The 18481-nt window shown below is 37.3% G+C and overlaps 1 protein-coding gene across 1 annotated transcript; it reads left to right on the top strand.

Moving 5' to 3' along the window:
* The first annotated feature begins 14614 nt into the window (after nucleotides 1-14614).
* LOC128589771 (zinc finger protein 766-like) lies at nucleotides 14615-15173 on the top strand. Its single transcript, XM_053596475.1, has one exon. It carries the CDS (start codon nucleotides 14661-14663, stop codon nucleotides 15171-15173), a length of 513 nt encoding a protein of 170 aa, XP_053452450.1. The 5' UTR covers nucleotides 14615-14660.
* The last annotated feature ends 3308 nt before the right edge of the window (nucleotides 15174-18481 follow it).

Here is an 18481-nt window from a genome sequence, read left to right on the forward strand (position 1 = left end):
CACTATTTGCTCTAGAAAAATGAGCCAACTGTAAGCTGCCATCCCCCTTAAAATACACTTTGCATAAATCAGCCCTTTGCAACTTCTTCCTTGCATCTTCCTCCCTGGGTTGTGCTTGGAATGAGGCAGTTACAGATGCTGCTAAAGGAGCTGGGGTCCTTAGCGACTTAGAAGAACTCTACTCTCTGCTGACTGCTAGGTGAAGTTGATACTGCTGGTCTAGAGACCATACTTTAAGAGCTACTGTTAATTTGGATTTTTTGTTGTATGAAACTGATGCTTTTAGGAGACTCTGGTGAACTAGAAAAAAAAGATGTCTCATCTGAAAGTATTCATGTTCAAATTTTTTTTTTTTTAATTTTTTTTTTGTAGAGACAGAGTCTCACTTTATGGCCCTCGGTAGAGTGCTGTGGCATCACACAGCTCACAGCAACCTCCAACTCCTGGGCTTTAGCGATTCTCTTGCCTCAGCCTCCCGAGTAGCTGGGACTACAGGCGCCCGCCACAACGCCCAGCTATTTTTTGGTTGCAGTTTTTGGCCGGGGCCGGGTTTGAACCCGCCACCCTTGGTATATGGGGCCGGCGCCCTACCAACTGAGCCACAGGCGCTGCCCCTCATGTTCAAATTTTTAAAATACTGTGCTGGCCAATAATATATAGCCACTGGCCTTATTAAGGCTGTAGAACAGAGTGTTAAGGAAGAAACTGTGACCTCAACCCATATGGTAGGAGTCTTCTGTCAGCAAGTCTTCTGACCCCTTCCCAATCTCTGGGATGCACATAGAAGAAATAAAGGAGAAGAAAAATATGAGTAGGTAAATGGTAAAAGAATAAGGATAGATGCCCGGAAAATAAGATTAAACAGCGGCCACTGTAGAGACAGACACAGACCATGCTCACCATAACTTGCTTAGATTTTTTTAATTCCTCGGCTTTCTGGCTTCCTATTTGTTTTTATTTTCAAGTTGCCAGCATTGTGTCTTTTTATTGGAGGGTTGGTCTCAGACTTCAAAGACCTACTTTATTTCACTTTGTTAGAAGGCCCTGAGGCTTATATCCCCCAGGGGCAGCTGTTAACCAATGATTGACAAGTGCAGGGGTTTAAATCTTCCTACCACCTTATATCTAATTTACTGTATTAATGTTTTAAAACATTAATCTGAGATGCCCTGCCTTCAGACATCCTCTGTGGTACAGAGAACAGGTCACCCTCCATGAGCCTTTGCTTGATAATACATCCCTGCTTAGCCTCTTGACCATACCACTTCCTTAATGCCCTACCAGATTTTCCTGGGAAAACCTCCTATTAATCACTTTCACATGCATTTTTATTTCTGTGCCTGTTTGTGAGGAACCCAAATTATGGCACACAAATTCATAAAGCATACCATATTTTTTAAAAATAGAGATAATAAGAATTTTAATCATCTTCTCGGAAAGTACTGGGAAGGACAAAGGCAAATCAGTCATCATGTTTCACGTTCTTGAGTTGGAGTTGTCTACACAGATATGACTCAGATGTACGTGGGAAGAAAATCAACTCATTGGAAATCGACAGTATAAGTCTGGACTTCAGAAGAGAGAGGTCAGACCCAGACATATATCAAATTAAAACAAGCTGGGTTGTAAACTCATAATGTATGAGTTATGCTGATTGACTTTTCTATGAACTACTTGCCCGTCCTCACCTAATTTTAAAATTCAGTACAGCTGTGGTTTTCATTAAATGTTTATGATCCTATTACAGGATATATTTTTAGCATTAATAAAAGGAAGTTGATAAAGCTTCATTACCTGTCATTTCAGAGGAAGAGTAAAAAACCTAACATCTACCCAGTGACTCCATAATATGTCATCATAAATCTTATATTTCCCAAGCCTTTGTCTCTCTCTGACATCAAAGATAAATGACTATTATTAGAATTAAAACCTCTTAAATATATCATGATTCTTCAACATTATTACCAAGAGGCTGTTATGAAAACTTCACTAAAATAGAATTTGATTTTCTTTCTATGAACTATAAGGGTTACTGATTTTTTAGTGCTTGTAATGGAAATGTCTTTCATATTAACTCAGCAGGTTTTCTTAGAGAAATAAAATTATTTTATATGTGAGAAAGGAAATTACAAAATAGAGTAGTGAAATTATTCTAGTTTTTTTCTTTTCTTATCTTTTGAAAACCATGATCATTTAAATCACTTAGAAGAGATTAGTGTGATTTCCAGGGTCTGAATCTTGCTTTTAAAATAAGGAGGTTGGTATCAAAATAATACAACTTAATTTACCTAAGGAGAATTCTTAAGAAACATCCTCAAGATTTTTGGAGTAGTCTTATTTCTCCTATCAGAGGTAAAAGATAATTTTAGTTTAAGTGTCTTTGTACCGTTGTGAGTTACAAACATAATTTCTCTGGAAATGTGTGTAAGAGCTCCTGTTACCATTGCTATGGAACTAATTTCCGACACTAACATTATGAAGGCACATTTTAATTTGGAAGGAACTACTGTGTTAAGACCTTGAAAACTGCTTCTGTAATTTGGGACTGAGGAAGAAAAAAAAATTGGAGAGTGGCAAAAAATGAAAGAAAGTATTTGCAAGTGTTAGTTACACATGGAGATTCTATTTTAGTAGTGGCAGTGTAAGGAAAGCAAGTATTTTATAGGATTATTTCCTATGTCAGCATTAATGAAAAGATCTTTTAACCTTTGGAATTGTGATATTTTTATTTAAAAAATTATGAGATCATTTGGTTATGTAGACAGTGCCAAACAATACTGGCCCACATTAAGTTTTAGAAATGTTCTTTTTTTAGGTATATATTTTATAGTTTTTAGCAAAAGTATAAAATAATTGAAGAATGTATATTTATCCTATGTCCCTGATAAAAATTTAGGAATTTTTGGGTGGTGCCTGTGGCTCAAGGGGTAGGGTGCCAGCCCCATATACCAGAAGTGGTGGGTTCAAGCCCGGCCCTGGCCAAAAACTGCAACAACAACAACAACAACAAAATTAGGAATTTTTATGTTTTCTATATATTTTTCCCACTATCAACCACTTTTTTCACTGTAGTATCAATGTCCGGTAAGAGCATCAATTCATACCACAACAAGAGTCACTGGATGCAGAAAAACCTAGTCATGAAAACTGTCTGCCAACATTTTCCCTGCCTTCATTTTTATGTTTGCTTTCCTTATTTTCCCTCTTGTTGTGATTTTACTGCATAACTTTTTAAACTTATCCTTTTTGTTTAGAAGCTGTCCCAAATCTGTTTTGAGACAAAATTGTGGTATGAATATATATATATGTACATATACATAAAACTAAAATAAATAGTCCAAGACTGTTCAACAATTAGCATCTTCTCTTTTTCATAGGTGAGAAAGATGTAGAAGAGAGAGTTTAAGTGATTTTCCTGGATTTATTAGCAGGATTTAGTCACAAATTAGGGCGTGGAGTTCAAACACTTCTGATTCTGGACCCACTATTCCTTTCAGTGGAACCCCCTTATTTTTCAGAAGATGTCTGTGAAACCAGTTGCTTTTAGTGACCACCACTAAGCATCTAAATTCTTTTTTTTTTTTTTTTTTATTGTTGGGGATTCATTGAGGGTACAATAAGCCAGGTTACACTGATTGCAATTGTTAGGCAAAGTCCCTCCTGCAAGCATCTAAATTCTTTTATTTATTTATTTATTTTTTTTATTAAATCATAACTGTATACAATGATATGATTATGGGGCATCATACACTCACTTCACATCTAAATTCTTTATTTGAAAAAGTCAGCTATTCATTCTCTGAGATGTGTTCCAACCACAGGTCTTAAAAGTGGGTCTTTTAAGAGATGATCAACTCTCAGAGTTGATCAGTCTCTCCCTGGCTGAGGATAAGCTCCTCGTGGTATGGCAGGATGAAGGTGCCTCCGCCCCCCACCCCGCCCGCCCCATCTAGGCAGATTATAAGGAAGAGATACCTGTCAGAGAGGATGAGTACTGTTAAAAACAAATAAACAACAACAAAAACCTTGGGGGGAAAGCTGATACCATTACCTTTCCATTTTACCATCGTCACACTGTGCCACCAGCCCCTCTGTGCAAGTCTATATTCTCATATATGAACTATATAAAATGAAATTTAGTTCTCTCATTACCTCCAAATTATACTTTAATATGAATATCAGATGTGTGAAAGGATATGTTTGATTATAATTAAAATATATAAAATAAAATATATTTGAAACATCTGACTTTTTCCACAATTTTTAGTTTTCTCAGATCACCCTGGATATCCAGTTTGACCTACTCATGCAGATTTTTATCAACAAATTGTAAATTGTGACAATATTTTCTTCACAGTTCTCTGTTCCTTTATACAAAGCCAATGCTTATGTTTGAAACTAGATTTTTTTTTATGAAGTGTATCATAAATGATATGATGGCAAAATAATGAATTAAACAGCTGCAGGTCATGGCTGTATACTTTTGTCAAATACAGTATTACTAGGATGAAAGAAGAAATCTGTTAAATTTCTGAGGCGGGAGAAAGCAAAACTAATAGAGAAAATGTGGCTGGAAGTTTCTCTACTAAATGGATATTTTCTTATTGTTGAGATTACGTTTATTTATTTATTTATTTAACTTGAGACCGAATCTTACTATGCCACCCTCGGTAGAGTGCTGTGGTGTCACAGCTCACAGCAACTTCAAACTCTTGGGCTCAAGCGATTCTCCTGCCTCAGCCTCCCAAGTAGCTGGGACTACAGGCACCCACCGCAACGCCCAGCTATTGTTTTGTTGCAGTTGTCATTGTTGCTTAGCTGTTCCTGGCTGGGTTTGAACCTGCCAAACTCAGTGTATGGGGCTGGCACCCTACCCATTGAGTCACAGGCACCATCAAAACCTAAATACTTTTGAGGAAAGTACATTAGATTCATCTGGTCAGGCCGTCTGTTTTATTTGTATTACCTAGAAGCAGAGTACTTACAAAATATGATAAATAAACAAAATGCAATTGAGATTGTCACATATAGGAGTAGATATTACTGGAGAGGCTAGGAAGGAGGGAGTTCACTACTGGCATACACTATAAAAGGATATGATGATCCTTGGTTCAAAAGAATCAGTACTATTTAAGAAAGGTAATGTAGACCTGTGTGCTAAAGTTATATATTTTCATGAACATCTATAAAATTGTGGATAGTAGTTGTGAAAAGCTGAAAGATTAAACACAAAATTAGTAGTATATCACAGTGGCTACCTGGCTGAACTTTGAGGTTGATTGCCTGGGAACATATCCTGATCCTGAATATCACTTATAGACATGAGACCCTCCACAATTAATTTAATATCTCTGTGCTTTGAATTCCTCATAGGTAGAATGTGGAGGATGAGAATACTTACCTAGTAGAGTTATTGTGAGAATTGAATAAGATTAAACATAAATTTCTTGGAGTAAAGAAGGTACTCTAAAATATTATCATCACTGCAGGAGTATATTAGAGAGGACTTGACAAATGACAGGGAATGGATTATATGTATTCACCTGGGGTAGGTGACAAAGCTGGATTTTGAGTACCCATTTAGCTGAAAATCTCATTTCTTGAAAGCCAAGCATTTGATAAACCCCTGTCTTATCTCATTGGTAGTTTCATCTAGTAAAAGGTAAAGAAAGTTATTAGAGAATTTCTAGTGTTGACCTATACATTTTCATATTGGCTGGATGAACAGGAAAAAAAGAGAACACAGTATGGATAGAAACCAGTGTAACTTCCCAGGAAATTACTGATAAGACCAGATTTAAATTTGTGAGACACAAGACGAAAGGCCATTTACTTAAATATTGTGGTGATACTGTCAGGATAAAGTCAGAGGTGCTGAAGTCTAAAATGAACTATGATGTATGAAAAATGTTCAGGTTAACAAAAATGTTAAAATATGTAAAGGGTTTTCTAGGGAAACAGAATGAATGTGTAGGTGTATATTCTTTGGCAAAGGCTATTAAACAAGTTGAAGCCTCCTGGTGAACGACTATGATCAAGCCCAATTGCCATTTATTAGAAAATGGATCAAGGCCCTGAACTCCTTCCATATTAGAGTCACAGTTTTTGAAATTTGTTGAAGTGAGCTGGGGTAGCATTAGATGCATGTTTAGTAGCACATAATAAATAGTTTTTAAAAAACTATTAATGACAGTGTCTTGCTCTGTCTTTTAGGTATAGTACAGTGGCACTATCATAGCTACTTTTTTTGGTAGGCACAGGGTCTTGCTACATTGCCCAGGCTAGTCTCAAACTCCTTTCCTCAAGTGACCCTTCCATTATAGCCTCCCAGAATGCTAGGATAACAAGTGAGTCCTTGAGTCTGGCCTCATTTCACTTTAAGATAGTCAGCATACGAATAGGAGGAAAGGAGGCTACAGTCTGACCCCTGTGCCAGGTAAGGTTGGTGAATTAGAATGAAAATTCTGAATCCACGAGGCAATGATATTCAGGAGGGATGGTAAATACATCCTGTTCCTGTTAACACCAGGATAGGCTCTGTAGGCTACATGAGGCAATGCAACAAGCTCAAACACTGGTGGCCCAGGCAACAATGAGAAAACTTGATTGTTAAAACTAATCAAGATTTAAGAAAACTATTATAGGCCAAATGGCATTTATCGTCGACAACCCTGGAAAGGTTGCAGCAGGCAAAGAAAAGATTCTCTAGCATTAGGCAGATGCATGTTTTCTACTAGCCAGATTTCACACAAAACTCCCGGCCTTTGGTGAGAATACCAGGAGCATGGTTACTCTAAGTGCAGTTGCCATCAAGAAATGACTATGAAAATAAATAAATAATTATGATTCCTCCATCCTCAAGGAGACCTGTGTGAGGTCTGGCCTTGAGTGTTGACAGACTAAAATAAAGCCTGATTGAATATAAAAAAGCAAGTAGAGAGAATCCAAAGCTGGAGGAGAGCAGAAGGGCTTAACTTAACTACTTACTGAGGTAGATGTAGGCTGGAACAAGTTCCTATCTAACTGTGTATGTTGAAGGGCCAGTCACCTCCCCACCTCCCTCATGGCAAGATACCTTGAAAAAATAATAAAAATGAATTAATTAAGAATAAAATTATGATGAAAACAACAAACCTAGACACACGATATTACAAACTGTCCTGGTTGCTCACGATCTAAGTTACTAGCTCTGAGCAGCATTATAGCTGATATTTCCCAACCTTGAGACACATGGTGCAAACCGAAACCACAGGGTGAACACAGTGCCGTGGAGTCAATGGATGAGCCCACTTAGGCCATTGTAGGCTCCTCCTGGCTGTTGCAGGTTCAGACATATCTCTAAACTTAAGGAAAATATTAGGCTAAGCCCAGGTGTTTACATAAAGAATATAAGGAAAGCGAGCTCACCATTTTGTGTGTGTGCATGAATACATGTGCTTCACACTTTATAAGAAAGAGCAGTTAATTTCAATCTTTATTCAGAGAAAGTTTCACTCCCCATGATCAACTAACTGTAGGTAAGATTGGAATCTTTGAAAAACATCTTATTCTACGTGACATAAATGGTCAGGAAGTTGGATTAATTTGCAGACAGGAAGAACTCTTTCATGATAAAGCTGTGCTACGATCATCACCAAGATGCTATCGTACCACCCAACCAGGAGCCTGACATTCATGTTGAACTACTTGCATCGTATTAAAATACATACAGTATTCTCAATATATTACCCTTCATGTTAAAAAGAATTAACAGTAAATTTTATTTATGCAAGATTTTCATTTTACATTTAATTTAATGAGTAGCATCAAATTTTATGGTCACTGTTTTTCAATTTTTTTAATACTCAAAGGTCATTAGTAATGTGCTGATTTGACAAAAAAGGAGCACAGAGCAGTAAATGGTGGGATCAGGTGTGAAACTCTGGAATGCTGTGACCCCACGGCGAAGGTCCTGTCAGATAATAAGAAACCAGAATTTCCTGCATCCTCTTCCATGACTGCCTGGATGATGTCTCTCCATATTACCAAAGAACGCAAGGCTTTAAAGTGCTGCAGATGGGGGGTAATAAAGCAAGTTTATAGATGCCTTCTGTGAAGCAGAGTGATGGGAATAAAATCATCAGATACGTAGCAGAGTGAGAAGCAGACAGTGAAATGCAGGAGTACGCACTATAGGGCCAGAAAGTCTAGATCTGAGTCCTGGCTTTACCATCTATTTCCAGTATTTTGTGACATTAAACAATTTGTGTATCCATTTCTTACCTGCAATGATAGCGTCGTTCCTCACAGCATGATTTTGAAAGTGAAATAAACTAATACACTTATGTATTAATACATAAATTAATACAAAGTAAAAAGCCTGGATAGCAGTAAGTGCTCAATACATGGAAGGTATTTTAACAATGCCAAACCAAATTAGGCCTAAATAAAATGTGCAGAAAATCTGTCTTATGTGAAGTGTTCATATACTATTTGAGGAAATGTGATTAACCAGGGACTGCTCTGCGATTGGCTGTCTGCTGTTAACTGATGGAGGAAGGTAATTGACACCAGTAGCCCTGGGGCCCTCACCAAAATCCACAACAGTGATGGCCTTTCTGGAATAGCAGTGGCCAAAGTGGTTGAGCACTGGTTTTGTGCAACGTGAAAACTTAAACATGTATGTTTGCCATCTCTTTGTAGCTTCACAACCACCCTGGGAGTTAGGAATGATGGTGTTGACTTTGTCTTCTCCTGATTCAAGAATGAAAGCAAGAGACAGTTTTGGAGGAGCAGGCAGCAGAGTTTATTAAAGCAAAAGTTCATTCTTGCAGGGACTAAGAGTGGGCACACTCCCCTGGACTGTGGCACTGGGGTCGCTTTGGTCTATAAGCGGTAGTACACTCCAAGGTCCAAAAGAGGTAGGAGTGGGCGCTTGTTCCCGTGGAGGGTGGTCTCTGGGTCATCCCTTTTTTCTTCTGTTTGGTCTCTTCTCCTTCTTCCTGATGTTCTATGTTGTCTTTTTTCTTTTCTTTTCTTTCTTTTTTTTTTTTTTTTTTAAGACCAATGGTGATGTTGTCTCTTTCCTGCAGTCAGGTGGGGGAGTTTTCCGTATGGCTCAGCCCAAATGTATTGTGGTGTCTCAAGCCACCCTGGGTGGGGGGACTGCAATGTACAGTGTGCCCTGTCTTCATTCTGTTACGTTTCTTGTGACAGTTATGGTTACCCTTATCTTTGCTATTGCAACTCAGTATCCCATATGTTTACTGTGCTTTCTTTTGTATTTTTTCTGCTCACATCTCACTTTTTTTACACTAAAGTTCTGTGATGCTCACGGCTACTCGTATCTTTTAGTGAGTTTTCTTATTCCAAGTCCTGTTTGTTCACATGACCCCCTCGGTATCTTCCCTACTGGTGTCTCTAACAGTATAATTTTTAAAGAGGAGGAAATAAGAACAGAGATTTAAGTAGTTTCTTCAAGATGAAGAAGGTACTAAATTGCAGAGCAAGTATTTAAACCTGGCTGTCTAATCCCAATGTATCTACTTTTATAATATATTGCTGCTTGATGAATTCCTTAAGATTTTCTTCTCTAACCTGTGTTATGTTCTGGGACCCCCAGTAGATGCCTAAAGCTGTGAATAGGACCAAATCCAAGCACTGTGATACCTGTATCAGTGGTTCTGTCAGTGACAACTGTTAATCAACTATTGGCTGCTAGGTGAGCAATGCAGGTAGTGACTATAGCAGGGACATGCCTAACAAAGATGACCCGGGTCTCAGGTGTGACAGTAAGGGACCACCCAAGATTTCGTCACACTGCCCAGAATGGCATGCAATTTAAAACTCATAAATTGTTTATTTCTGGAATTTTTCATTGAATTTATTTGAATCACAACTAACAAACTACAGAAAGCAAAACTGTGACTAAGGGAGGGCAACTGTATCAGGAGTGAAACCAGGAGTTGCCATTCGTCTCCACAGAGTGATCCTTTACCTCTTCATCTGGCTGCTCACCTGAAGTAGTTTGGATAAGAACAAATTCGAACAGAAGAAGGTGGGATATCAACTTCTTATTGTCCCTGGGACTGTGTCCAAAGAACTCAAGTTTTCATTTGGTAAATCATAGAGCTTCAGTTTTCTTATTTATAAACAAGGAGTAATTCCTATTGTACAGGGTTGTTATAACCATTAAATAAAATAATTTGTGTCATGTATCTAATGTTGTGCCTGGAATATAGTAAGTAGCTATTGTCATTATTGCTGTGATACTCCTAGAGGGATATCTGTTTCCTTAGAGTAAGGAAAAGTGGGGATTCGAGCTTAGGGGAAATAATAAGATTTGAAAGAATGCATGGTGGTTTAAAAAAGATTTCAAATACACTTATGACCCTGCCATGCAGATTTTTATCCCATTCTAGGGTTATACAAATTCTTTCTTTCCTGCTACTCTCCTTGATGAAAGCTGTGTCCTTTTAAAGCATATGGGTAAGTATCATATTGTGTGTGAAAATCAAAGAGGCACAAGTCTAAAAATATGTAACCTGGATTCTATTCCTGGCCTAGCTGCAGACTCCTGTTAGCTTATTAATATGTGTATGCCTCAATTCCATGTGTATGTATATACAATTAACTCCTTCACCGCTCGCAGGAATTTGGGAATAATGACTTAGCACCTGTAAACCTCTGAGTTCTTTTGAAGTAAGAAATGTGTATAAGAATAAGCATAATTGCTTTGGTTACAAAAGTGCTTTGGTGAAAGAAAAGAAAGGGTTCTGTCTAAGTAAGCTTATAAACAGGAAACAGGGTTTGTTAATTGGAATTTTCTTTTTTGATGCATTTTTTTAGTTTTTTTAAAATAGAAAGTTTCTGACATTTAACATTTTAAATTTATTTTTTATTTTTTATGGAGACAGAGTCTCTCTCTGTCACCCGGGCTAGAGTGCCATGACATCGGCCTAGCAGCAAACTCAAACTACTGGGTTCAAGCAATCCTCCTGCCTCAGCCTCCCAAGAAGGTGGGAGTACAGGCGTCCACCATCATGACTGGCTAATTTTTTCTATTTTTAAGTATAGATGAGGTCTCCTCTTGCTCAGGCTGGACTTGAACACCTGACCTGGTGGGATCCACTCATCTCGGCTTCCCAAAGTGCTGGGATCACAGGGCTGAGCCGCTGCACCTGGCCATGACATTTAACTTTTATAAAGTTAAAAGACTGTTGTACACTGATGAAGGAAATTTAGTGAATACCCACTTTACTTCACCATGATGACCTAATACCAAAGCAGATACGAGTTAGAGTAACATTATGTAAGGTCATAAATTAAATTGATTGTTATAGTCATTTCAATAAATGCAAGTAAATAATCTTATTTCTCAATTTGGGAATTAGATAAATGGAATACAGATGTTTAAATTATTTTACAACTAGATTCACTTACTTTTTGTTATCTTAGTTTCCTTTACAAATATTTTATAGTCAGAGAATTCTAGTCCCTGCGAAGGTCTAAATATGAACATATATTTAATATGCACATGCATGATAGGGTTTTATCCCAGGAATCTGTTCAGGTTAGCCTTCCTGGGATCTATACATTGAAAATGATTCTGAAATGTTTTCCTAATTAAATTTTTTGCTTCTGTAGATCTTTTAAGTCTGAGGATAAGGTTGGCTTTCCTCTTGTATTAGCAGCCACAACTGTACAGGGAACATGCCATTGGTTCTCCAGAAATTTTGTTTTCCAATCTTATATGAGTTTGGCTAGAGTGGAAAACAAGGATATGGGAAAGAAAGGACAGATTCCTGAAGGCCTGTCACTATGTCCACGTATGTGCTACCTAGAGCTGCTCTCGTCTTTTCTTGTTTATGTTTATTTCTCTGTAATTTTCCCAACTGTTGAGTGAATTTTTAATGCTACTAAAGCACTAGAATTTAGGATTCTTGTTTAAAGAGTGGTTGGGCAGCATTCTATGACCTGTCAGTTCAATGTAGCAAAAAATATTTTTACGGTACAACATATTTTCTTGAATTTTGATATTTTCTGGTTTGCTTTTATTATATTACTCCTATACAACTATTATTGTTATATCTTCTTTTAAGTATAATATCGTAAAGGTGGTGTCTGCCTTAGATGACCATTGCATAATATGTGCTCATGAATGAGCAAAGCACTTTGGAATCTGTAAACTGACAAAGAACTATTGAATCTAATTAAAAATTACCTTCATGAATTTAATCATCTGTAAGACATTGACCCTTGGAGGACATTTTGTTATGTGTATTTACTTCAATCACATCTTTTACAAAAAGTTAAGGCAGCTTTTTGTGAGAATGTAGTCATCTTCATCAAAGGAAATTGTTCAGAATAACTATAAAAAAAGATTTTAAACATACAACTACTATGCAGTGATTTTCACAGATACAAGCAGTACAGAAAGGTAAAAAATAAAAGGAATCACTCCTGTTTTATCCTGCATCTCACATTCCAGAGGCAATAACTAGTCATATATTGTTGTATATTTTTTCCAGGAAGAGGATTTTATTTATATATAATGCTCCCCTCCCCCATCTCACTTTCTCTCTCACCAGAAGTTTTTTTCCTTTTAAATGAAATTGTCTTTTTACATATTAAAAATGATCTCAACAAATAATTTAAGGCACTTCTAAGTTAGATGCCTAAAATTTAGATAGCATGCTTATGTTAATTTTTGGACTCTGAGGATATGAAGAAGGAAAAGTTGTTCATAGCTAATTTTTCTGAATGTCAGGAAAAGATACACCTGTTTTCATGTCTTTGCAGCTCTGTGTCTCCCCAGGGGATAAAGCTTTTTACTCGGGGGATTTCTGGTTGGAGGAAGAGGGTCTGCACCACAGTCTCACTCTAAGTGATTATTATCACACCGGTAAGTTTCCACTGTGGCTGCTGCGTGCAGGCTGTGAACACATTTGAAGTCAGCAGGGGACCGTTAGAAATCTCCCTTTTGCTGAGAAGGAGCTGTAGAAACCTCTGCTTCGCTGAAGCATACTCACAACCTGCGGTTGGTTGCTTCTTTTTTTCATGCAGTGCTGTTTTAAACTGTCTTCTATCCCACAGAGCAAAAACATACCCAACAAAAAACAGTACAAACAATCCCCGTGAGTGTTTTTGAATTTTCCTCTGCTAATCTCACTGTTAATGGTATGAGGTCTTGCCAGGAGCCATTTGTGGTTTAGACACACTAAATAACATAACATTCACACAGTCGAAAACAATTAATATCAAGCATCAAGTCAAAGTCTATTTGATGCAAAACCTAGACTAATTAGCTTTTCTACTTGTCTTATGGAAAAAACATTTCCTCTTTTTTACAGGTTGCTGATTGCTATATGAGGAGACATATTTAGTAATCTGTAGAAGACATAGGATGCTATACTTAATAATGACATAATTGCATACTAAGTTTGCATATTAGATTATCGGAAAAAAGATGATCCCGTTTAAAATGAACATGCTTTCCATTAGTGGAAAATGATTCATGTCAACGTTTTCGTATCTGTGCTTATCCTTAGCTGGCAGTAGATTTAGTAGCACTTAAATTCCTATTTGGTGTGAATTGAAAGGATGTTGTCCTTGGTTGAGAGCATTGATTTTTCTATCAAATGGTATTTAAGAGAATTACTATTTATAGTAGAAATTTCAGGAGGAATTCAAAAGTCATATAAATAAACGGGATACCACAAACATTACCTCTAACCCACCCAGGACTAATTAATTTTCTATTAAAAATGCTTTAAAGTTCACACTGTATGAAAAGCCACGATATTCAGAGATTTGTATGGTTACAAGTAGCATTTCTTAAGTAGTTAAAAACTAAGAGATAAATAAATCCTACTATAAATTGACTAAATTAATGGTCAATCATGGTGATGAGAAACTTCCTATGTGATATTGGGCTGTGTTTATTTTTTCTTTTCCTATTAATTGTAATATTTCATAAACCTTGAAAGACTATTGAAATTAGAAAAAAAGTAACAGTCATTATAATTTTGTCACTTTCAGTAGTTTGGGAGATAGTGGGATCACTAGTTAAATAAAGAGATCATTGGTTTGAAAACACACGGAATAAAAGTATATTTAAAAAAATTGTTCATGGATGCTGCCCTTGTATTAAATTTATCTTTGGCATTTGCAGTCCAAAACACTGACTTCGTTATTTGGAGCGCTAAGTTTGATTATGGGGATTCATAATTTCAAGATCTCTTTTCTGTGATTTTCAGGCAAATATTTATCTTTCTGAGCTGTGTTGGTCTCCATCTGAAAGAGACATAATTATTTCTATCTCACTGGTTGTGCTTTAAGAATTTCCAAAAAAAAAAAAAAAGAAAGAAAAAAAGAATTTCCCTCCCGGGGAAAAGTCTCCAGTCTTACTTCTGTCTGGATGTCTCTTCTTTAAATTTATTGTTGGGGACCCGGAAACTGCTGACTGGGACAGAGCTGTTCCTGGGCTCAGATTGCCTTCTAAAGAATCCAGTTACATGAAGAAGCCCAGAAGTGGAAAGAAAAGGATTCAGAAATGGCTCTTACTCAGGTTGCTTCTGCCTCAGGGCCTTAATGGTGGACCTCTGTCTTTCTAGAACTCTCCTGCCCCTCAGCTACAGGAAGCCCAAATCAGGAGGAAGACGAAAGAAGAGGAATCCGGAATGGCTCTTACTCAGGGACACTTGACATTCAGGGATGTGGCCATAGAATTCTCTCAGGAAGAGTGGCAGTGCCTGGACCCTGCTCAGAGGGCATTGTACAGGGCTGTGATGTTGGAGAACTACAGGAACCTGGTCTCCCTGGGAATCTTCTTTCCTGACCTGACTGTTCACTCCATGTGGGAGGAAGAGAATGAGCCCTGGACTATGGAGCATGAAATAAAAACAGCCAGAAATTCAATCCAGGATGAATGGATCAAAGGTGTGCACTCAGGGAGGAGTTGTGTATTGGCAATGGAAGCAAGATACAAACTTATTAAATATCAACATGGATTAAGCTTTCGCTCCCATCTTCCTGAACAGCAACTATTTCAAGATGAAGGGAAAATTGATGAATGCAATGAAACTGAAAACGGTCTCATCCATATTACCCCACATTCACCACTTGAAAACACTCCTTCTAAGCTCAAAACCCACATGCTTAATAAATATCAGAATGAAAAAAAAAATAAATAAATTTATTGTTGGTATTCCAGATTCTCCATGGGCCCTTTGTTTCTTCATACTTTCCTCCACTGTCCCTCTTGTGCGTCTGGCCCTGTTAGATTACTTCAAATATTTGTCGAAAAGAAACATCTAATGTAAAAATAGGAGACAAATCTGACCATCTGAGTGGTCAATTTGTGAAATAATACAGCATTTAGATTTCTCTGGTCTGAGGACCCCCTCTGTGTTGCAGGAGTCCTGGGAGGCAGAGGGTGAGAGTGGGAGAGAGAAATACCCATGTGATTGGCTGTCCCTCATCATTTCTTAATTTGTTTCCTTCACACTATGCTTAGGCATAATTCCTTTAAGAGATGCTTCGCTAACCAATGGAGCTTTTTACTTTCTGTGCTGATGAGAAATCACATTGTTTATTGTGTTTCTATGGATATTTCATTGGGAAATGAAATGTGTTATTAGAAAGACAGAAGGGAGTGAATCTCATATGGGTAACTAACTGCCAAAAGGAACCTAAAGTATCTAGAATAAATGAAAAGTTTTTTACATTAGTAATATATGTTTATTGTCAAAAAATTAGAAGACAGAAATGATTTAGTCATGAATACGTTTTCACCATTTTATATGGCTACTATTAAAATGTTGTATATTTTTCTAGAATTTTATAGAAGAATAGATGATATTACCTATTTTAATATTATTATTATATAATATAAATTATATATTAAGATATAGAATATGAAACTGTTTTATAACTTTATTTTTAAATTTAGCATCATGTAAACATTTTCTTCTATCAATAAATGCATTATAACGACAATATTTTTAGTTATTACAGGATATTCCCATTTCCTATTGTTTTTCCTACCTAATTAACGCATATATTTTTAGTTTATTTAACAATAATACTGCCATTTCATTTAGCAATTGTAATTAAAGTTGTAAAGCATACAGATATTCTTTTCCATATTTCAAATCTGTTCGTGTTATTCATATATCTCTGCTTAATACTTTATCCAATCACATTTTTTCTTAGTGATTTAAATGTCTACCTGTCCAATTTCCGTAAAGAATAGGAATCACCATTGTCCGGCATATTTCTCTTTGCTTTTTCAGTGGAACCACTCTGACCTCTAGGTTCCTGAAGTCTAAGAGTCCAGCATCATGTCTTGTTTGTGTTCAACTTGAGCACCTATTGAAATGAATAGAAATCATGTTGATCCTCCAATATACAACACAGTGGAGAAAGAAACAAATGTTGATTAAAACGAACTTTTTCTTTTACACAGCCAATTGATAAAGTAATACGATTAGATAGGTATTTTTGCTAGTTCATGCTATTATAAATAGGAATACATACTATATATATATATATATATATACCTGAACTCACATACCAATATTTCACTTAGTTTTTAAGATAAAATTTAGTATATTAGTCACATGAAAGATATGACAATTGGTGCATCTTGCAGTATTTTGAGATACCCAAAGAAAGGCTCTATGTCCATGAATTGTCCTATCTTGATTTATTCTCCTTCTGTTCAGTTCACCTCCCTCATATTTCCCTGAACCACAAGAGAATGAATTTCCAGAAATGGTAACTTTGGCTATTAAGAAATCACTTTGTGGGCGGCGCCTGTGGCTCAGCGGGTAGGGCGCTGGCCCCATGTGCCGAGGGTGGCGGGTTCAAACCCAGCCCCGGCCAAACTGCAACAAAAAAATAGCCGGGCCTTGTGGCGGGTGCCTGTAGTCCCAGCTACTCGGGAGGCTGAGGCAAGAGAATTGCCTAAGCCCAAGGATTTAGAGGTTGCTGTGAGCTGTGTGATGCCATGGCACTCTACCGAGGGCGATAAGGTGAGACTCTGTCTCTACAAAAAAAAAAAGAAATCACTTTGTGGGCAGCGCCTGTGGCTCAGTGAGTAGGGCGCCGGCCCCATATGCCGAGGGTGGCGGGTTCAAACCCAGCCCCGGCCAAACTGCAACAAAAAAAAAATAGCCGGGCGTTGTGGCCGGCGCCTGTAGTCCCAGCTGCTCGGGAGGCTGAGGCAAGAGAATCGTGTAAGCCCAAGAGTTAGAGGTTGCTGTGAGCCGTGTGACGCCATGGCACTCTACCAAGGGCGGTTCAGTGAGACTCTGTCTCTACAAAAAAAAAGAAAGAAATCACTTTGTGTTCAACTTAGTCACTTCTTCTGAGACAATTTCTAGTTTAACTTTGTTATTCCTCAATCCTATTGAGTGTCCTAAACTTCAAGTTTATCTTAGTAGGGGCAGTGCAGAGTAACTAGCCAAAAATTTGTAGACTGAGTTTTTTTCTTTTGAAATAATTAGGTGCTTTACAAGTCTATGTCCTTCCTATTGGAAGGAGAAAATGTTAACTTTTGGAAGGAGGAAAAAGTAACAAACACATGTCATTTTTTGTGGGAAGGTCATTAATCAGATTTCTTTGCTGAACAGGGAAGGTAGAACCATCCCCTGTTCTTTTACCAAATAAAGGAGTTGGAGTAATTAGAGAGAATGGCGTGGGCACTTTTGATAATGGAAAGGAGGGTTCAGCTGGTCCTCCCAGCTCTGTGTTTGTGCATTTGAGTATGAAAATAGATCCATAAACACACAAAATGCCTTTGTTTCTTTAGCTAATCTAATTTTACTCAAGACGACAGCTTGAAATGCATTGTGATTCCTTTCACATGCTGATTAGGATGCTCTCGTATTTTAATATTCTCTTTTTTAATGGGGGGAAATAGTGCCTCACTTAAACCCATGATGTGCGAGGCTTTGATACAATTAAAATGAGCCCAACAGCTGTGGAGATATTTCTGCGCCTCGTTGATGAAGAAGTAATCTAGTTTGATGGATGTCTTCATTTCTCTCTTAATCACAGTGTGCAAGATTAGCAATACACGTGTTTCACTTCAGTTAATTACTCAGAATGCATGCACAAATGCAGGGCTTTACTGCAATTAATTACTTTGAATTTCAATGAATTTGGGAGAGACCACACTGAGAGTATCAGATAGAGGCCTAAGATAAATGTAATGGATGTTGGAGAAACTTTATCTAACAGCCTCTTCCAGGTCTAGATTTTCTGCCATCTTAGTGAAAAATCTGAAAATATAAACATGTAGAACATAGAACCATATGTCAGATAATTGGATGACCTAATACCCTGTCTTTAGCTATCATCATTACCTGAGGATTCAAAGAAGAAGAACTATTAGATTAAAATGCCGTGGTTATAGGAAAAAAGGGAAAGGCTTAAGTTCTTACTCATGCATTGATCCACCATTTGTGATCCTCGACATAAATTTTATTAGTGACTA

The sequence above is a fragment of the Nycticebus coucang genome, chromosome 7, assembly GCF_027406575.1.
Source record: "Nycticebus coucang isolate mNycCou1 chromosome 7, mNycCou1.pri, whole genome shotgun sequence".
Lineage (NCBI taxonomy): Eukaryota > Metazoa > Chordata > Mammalia > Primates > Lorisidae > Nycticebus > Nycticebus coucang.

Excerpts from the sequence above, each read along its gene's own strand:
- LOC128589771 (XM_053596475.1), top strand. The coding sequence starts at position 14,661 with ATGGCTCTTACTCAGGGACACTTGACATTCAGGGATGTGGCCATAGAA.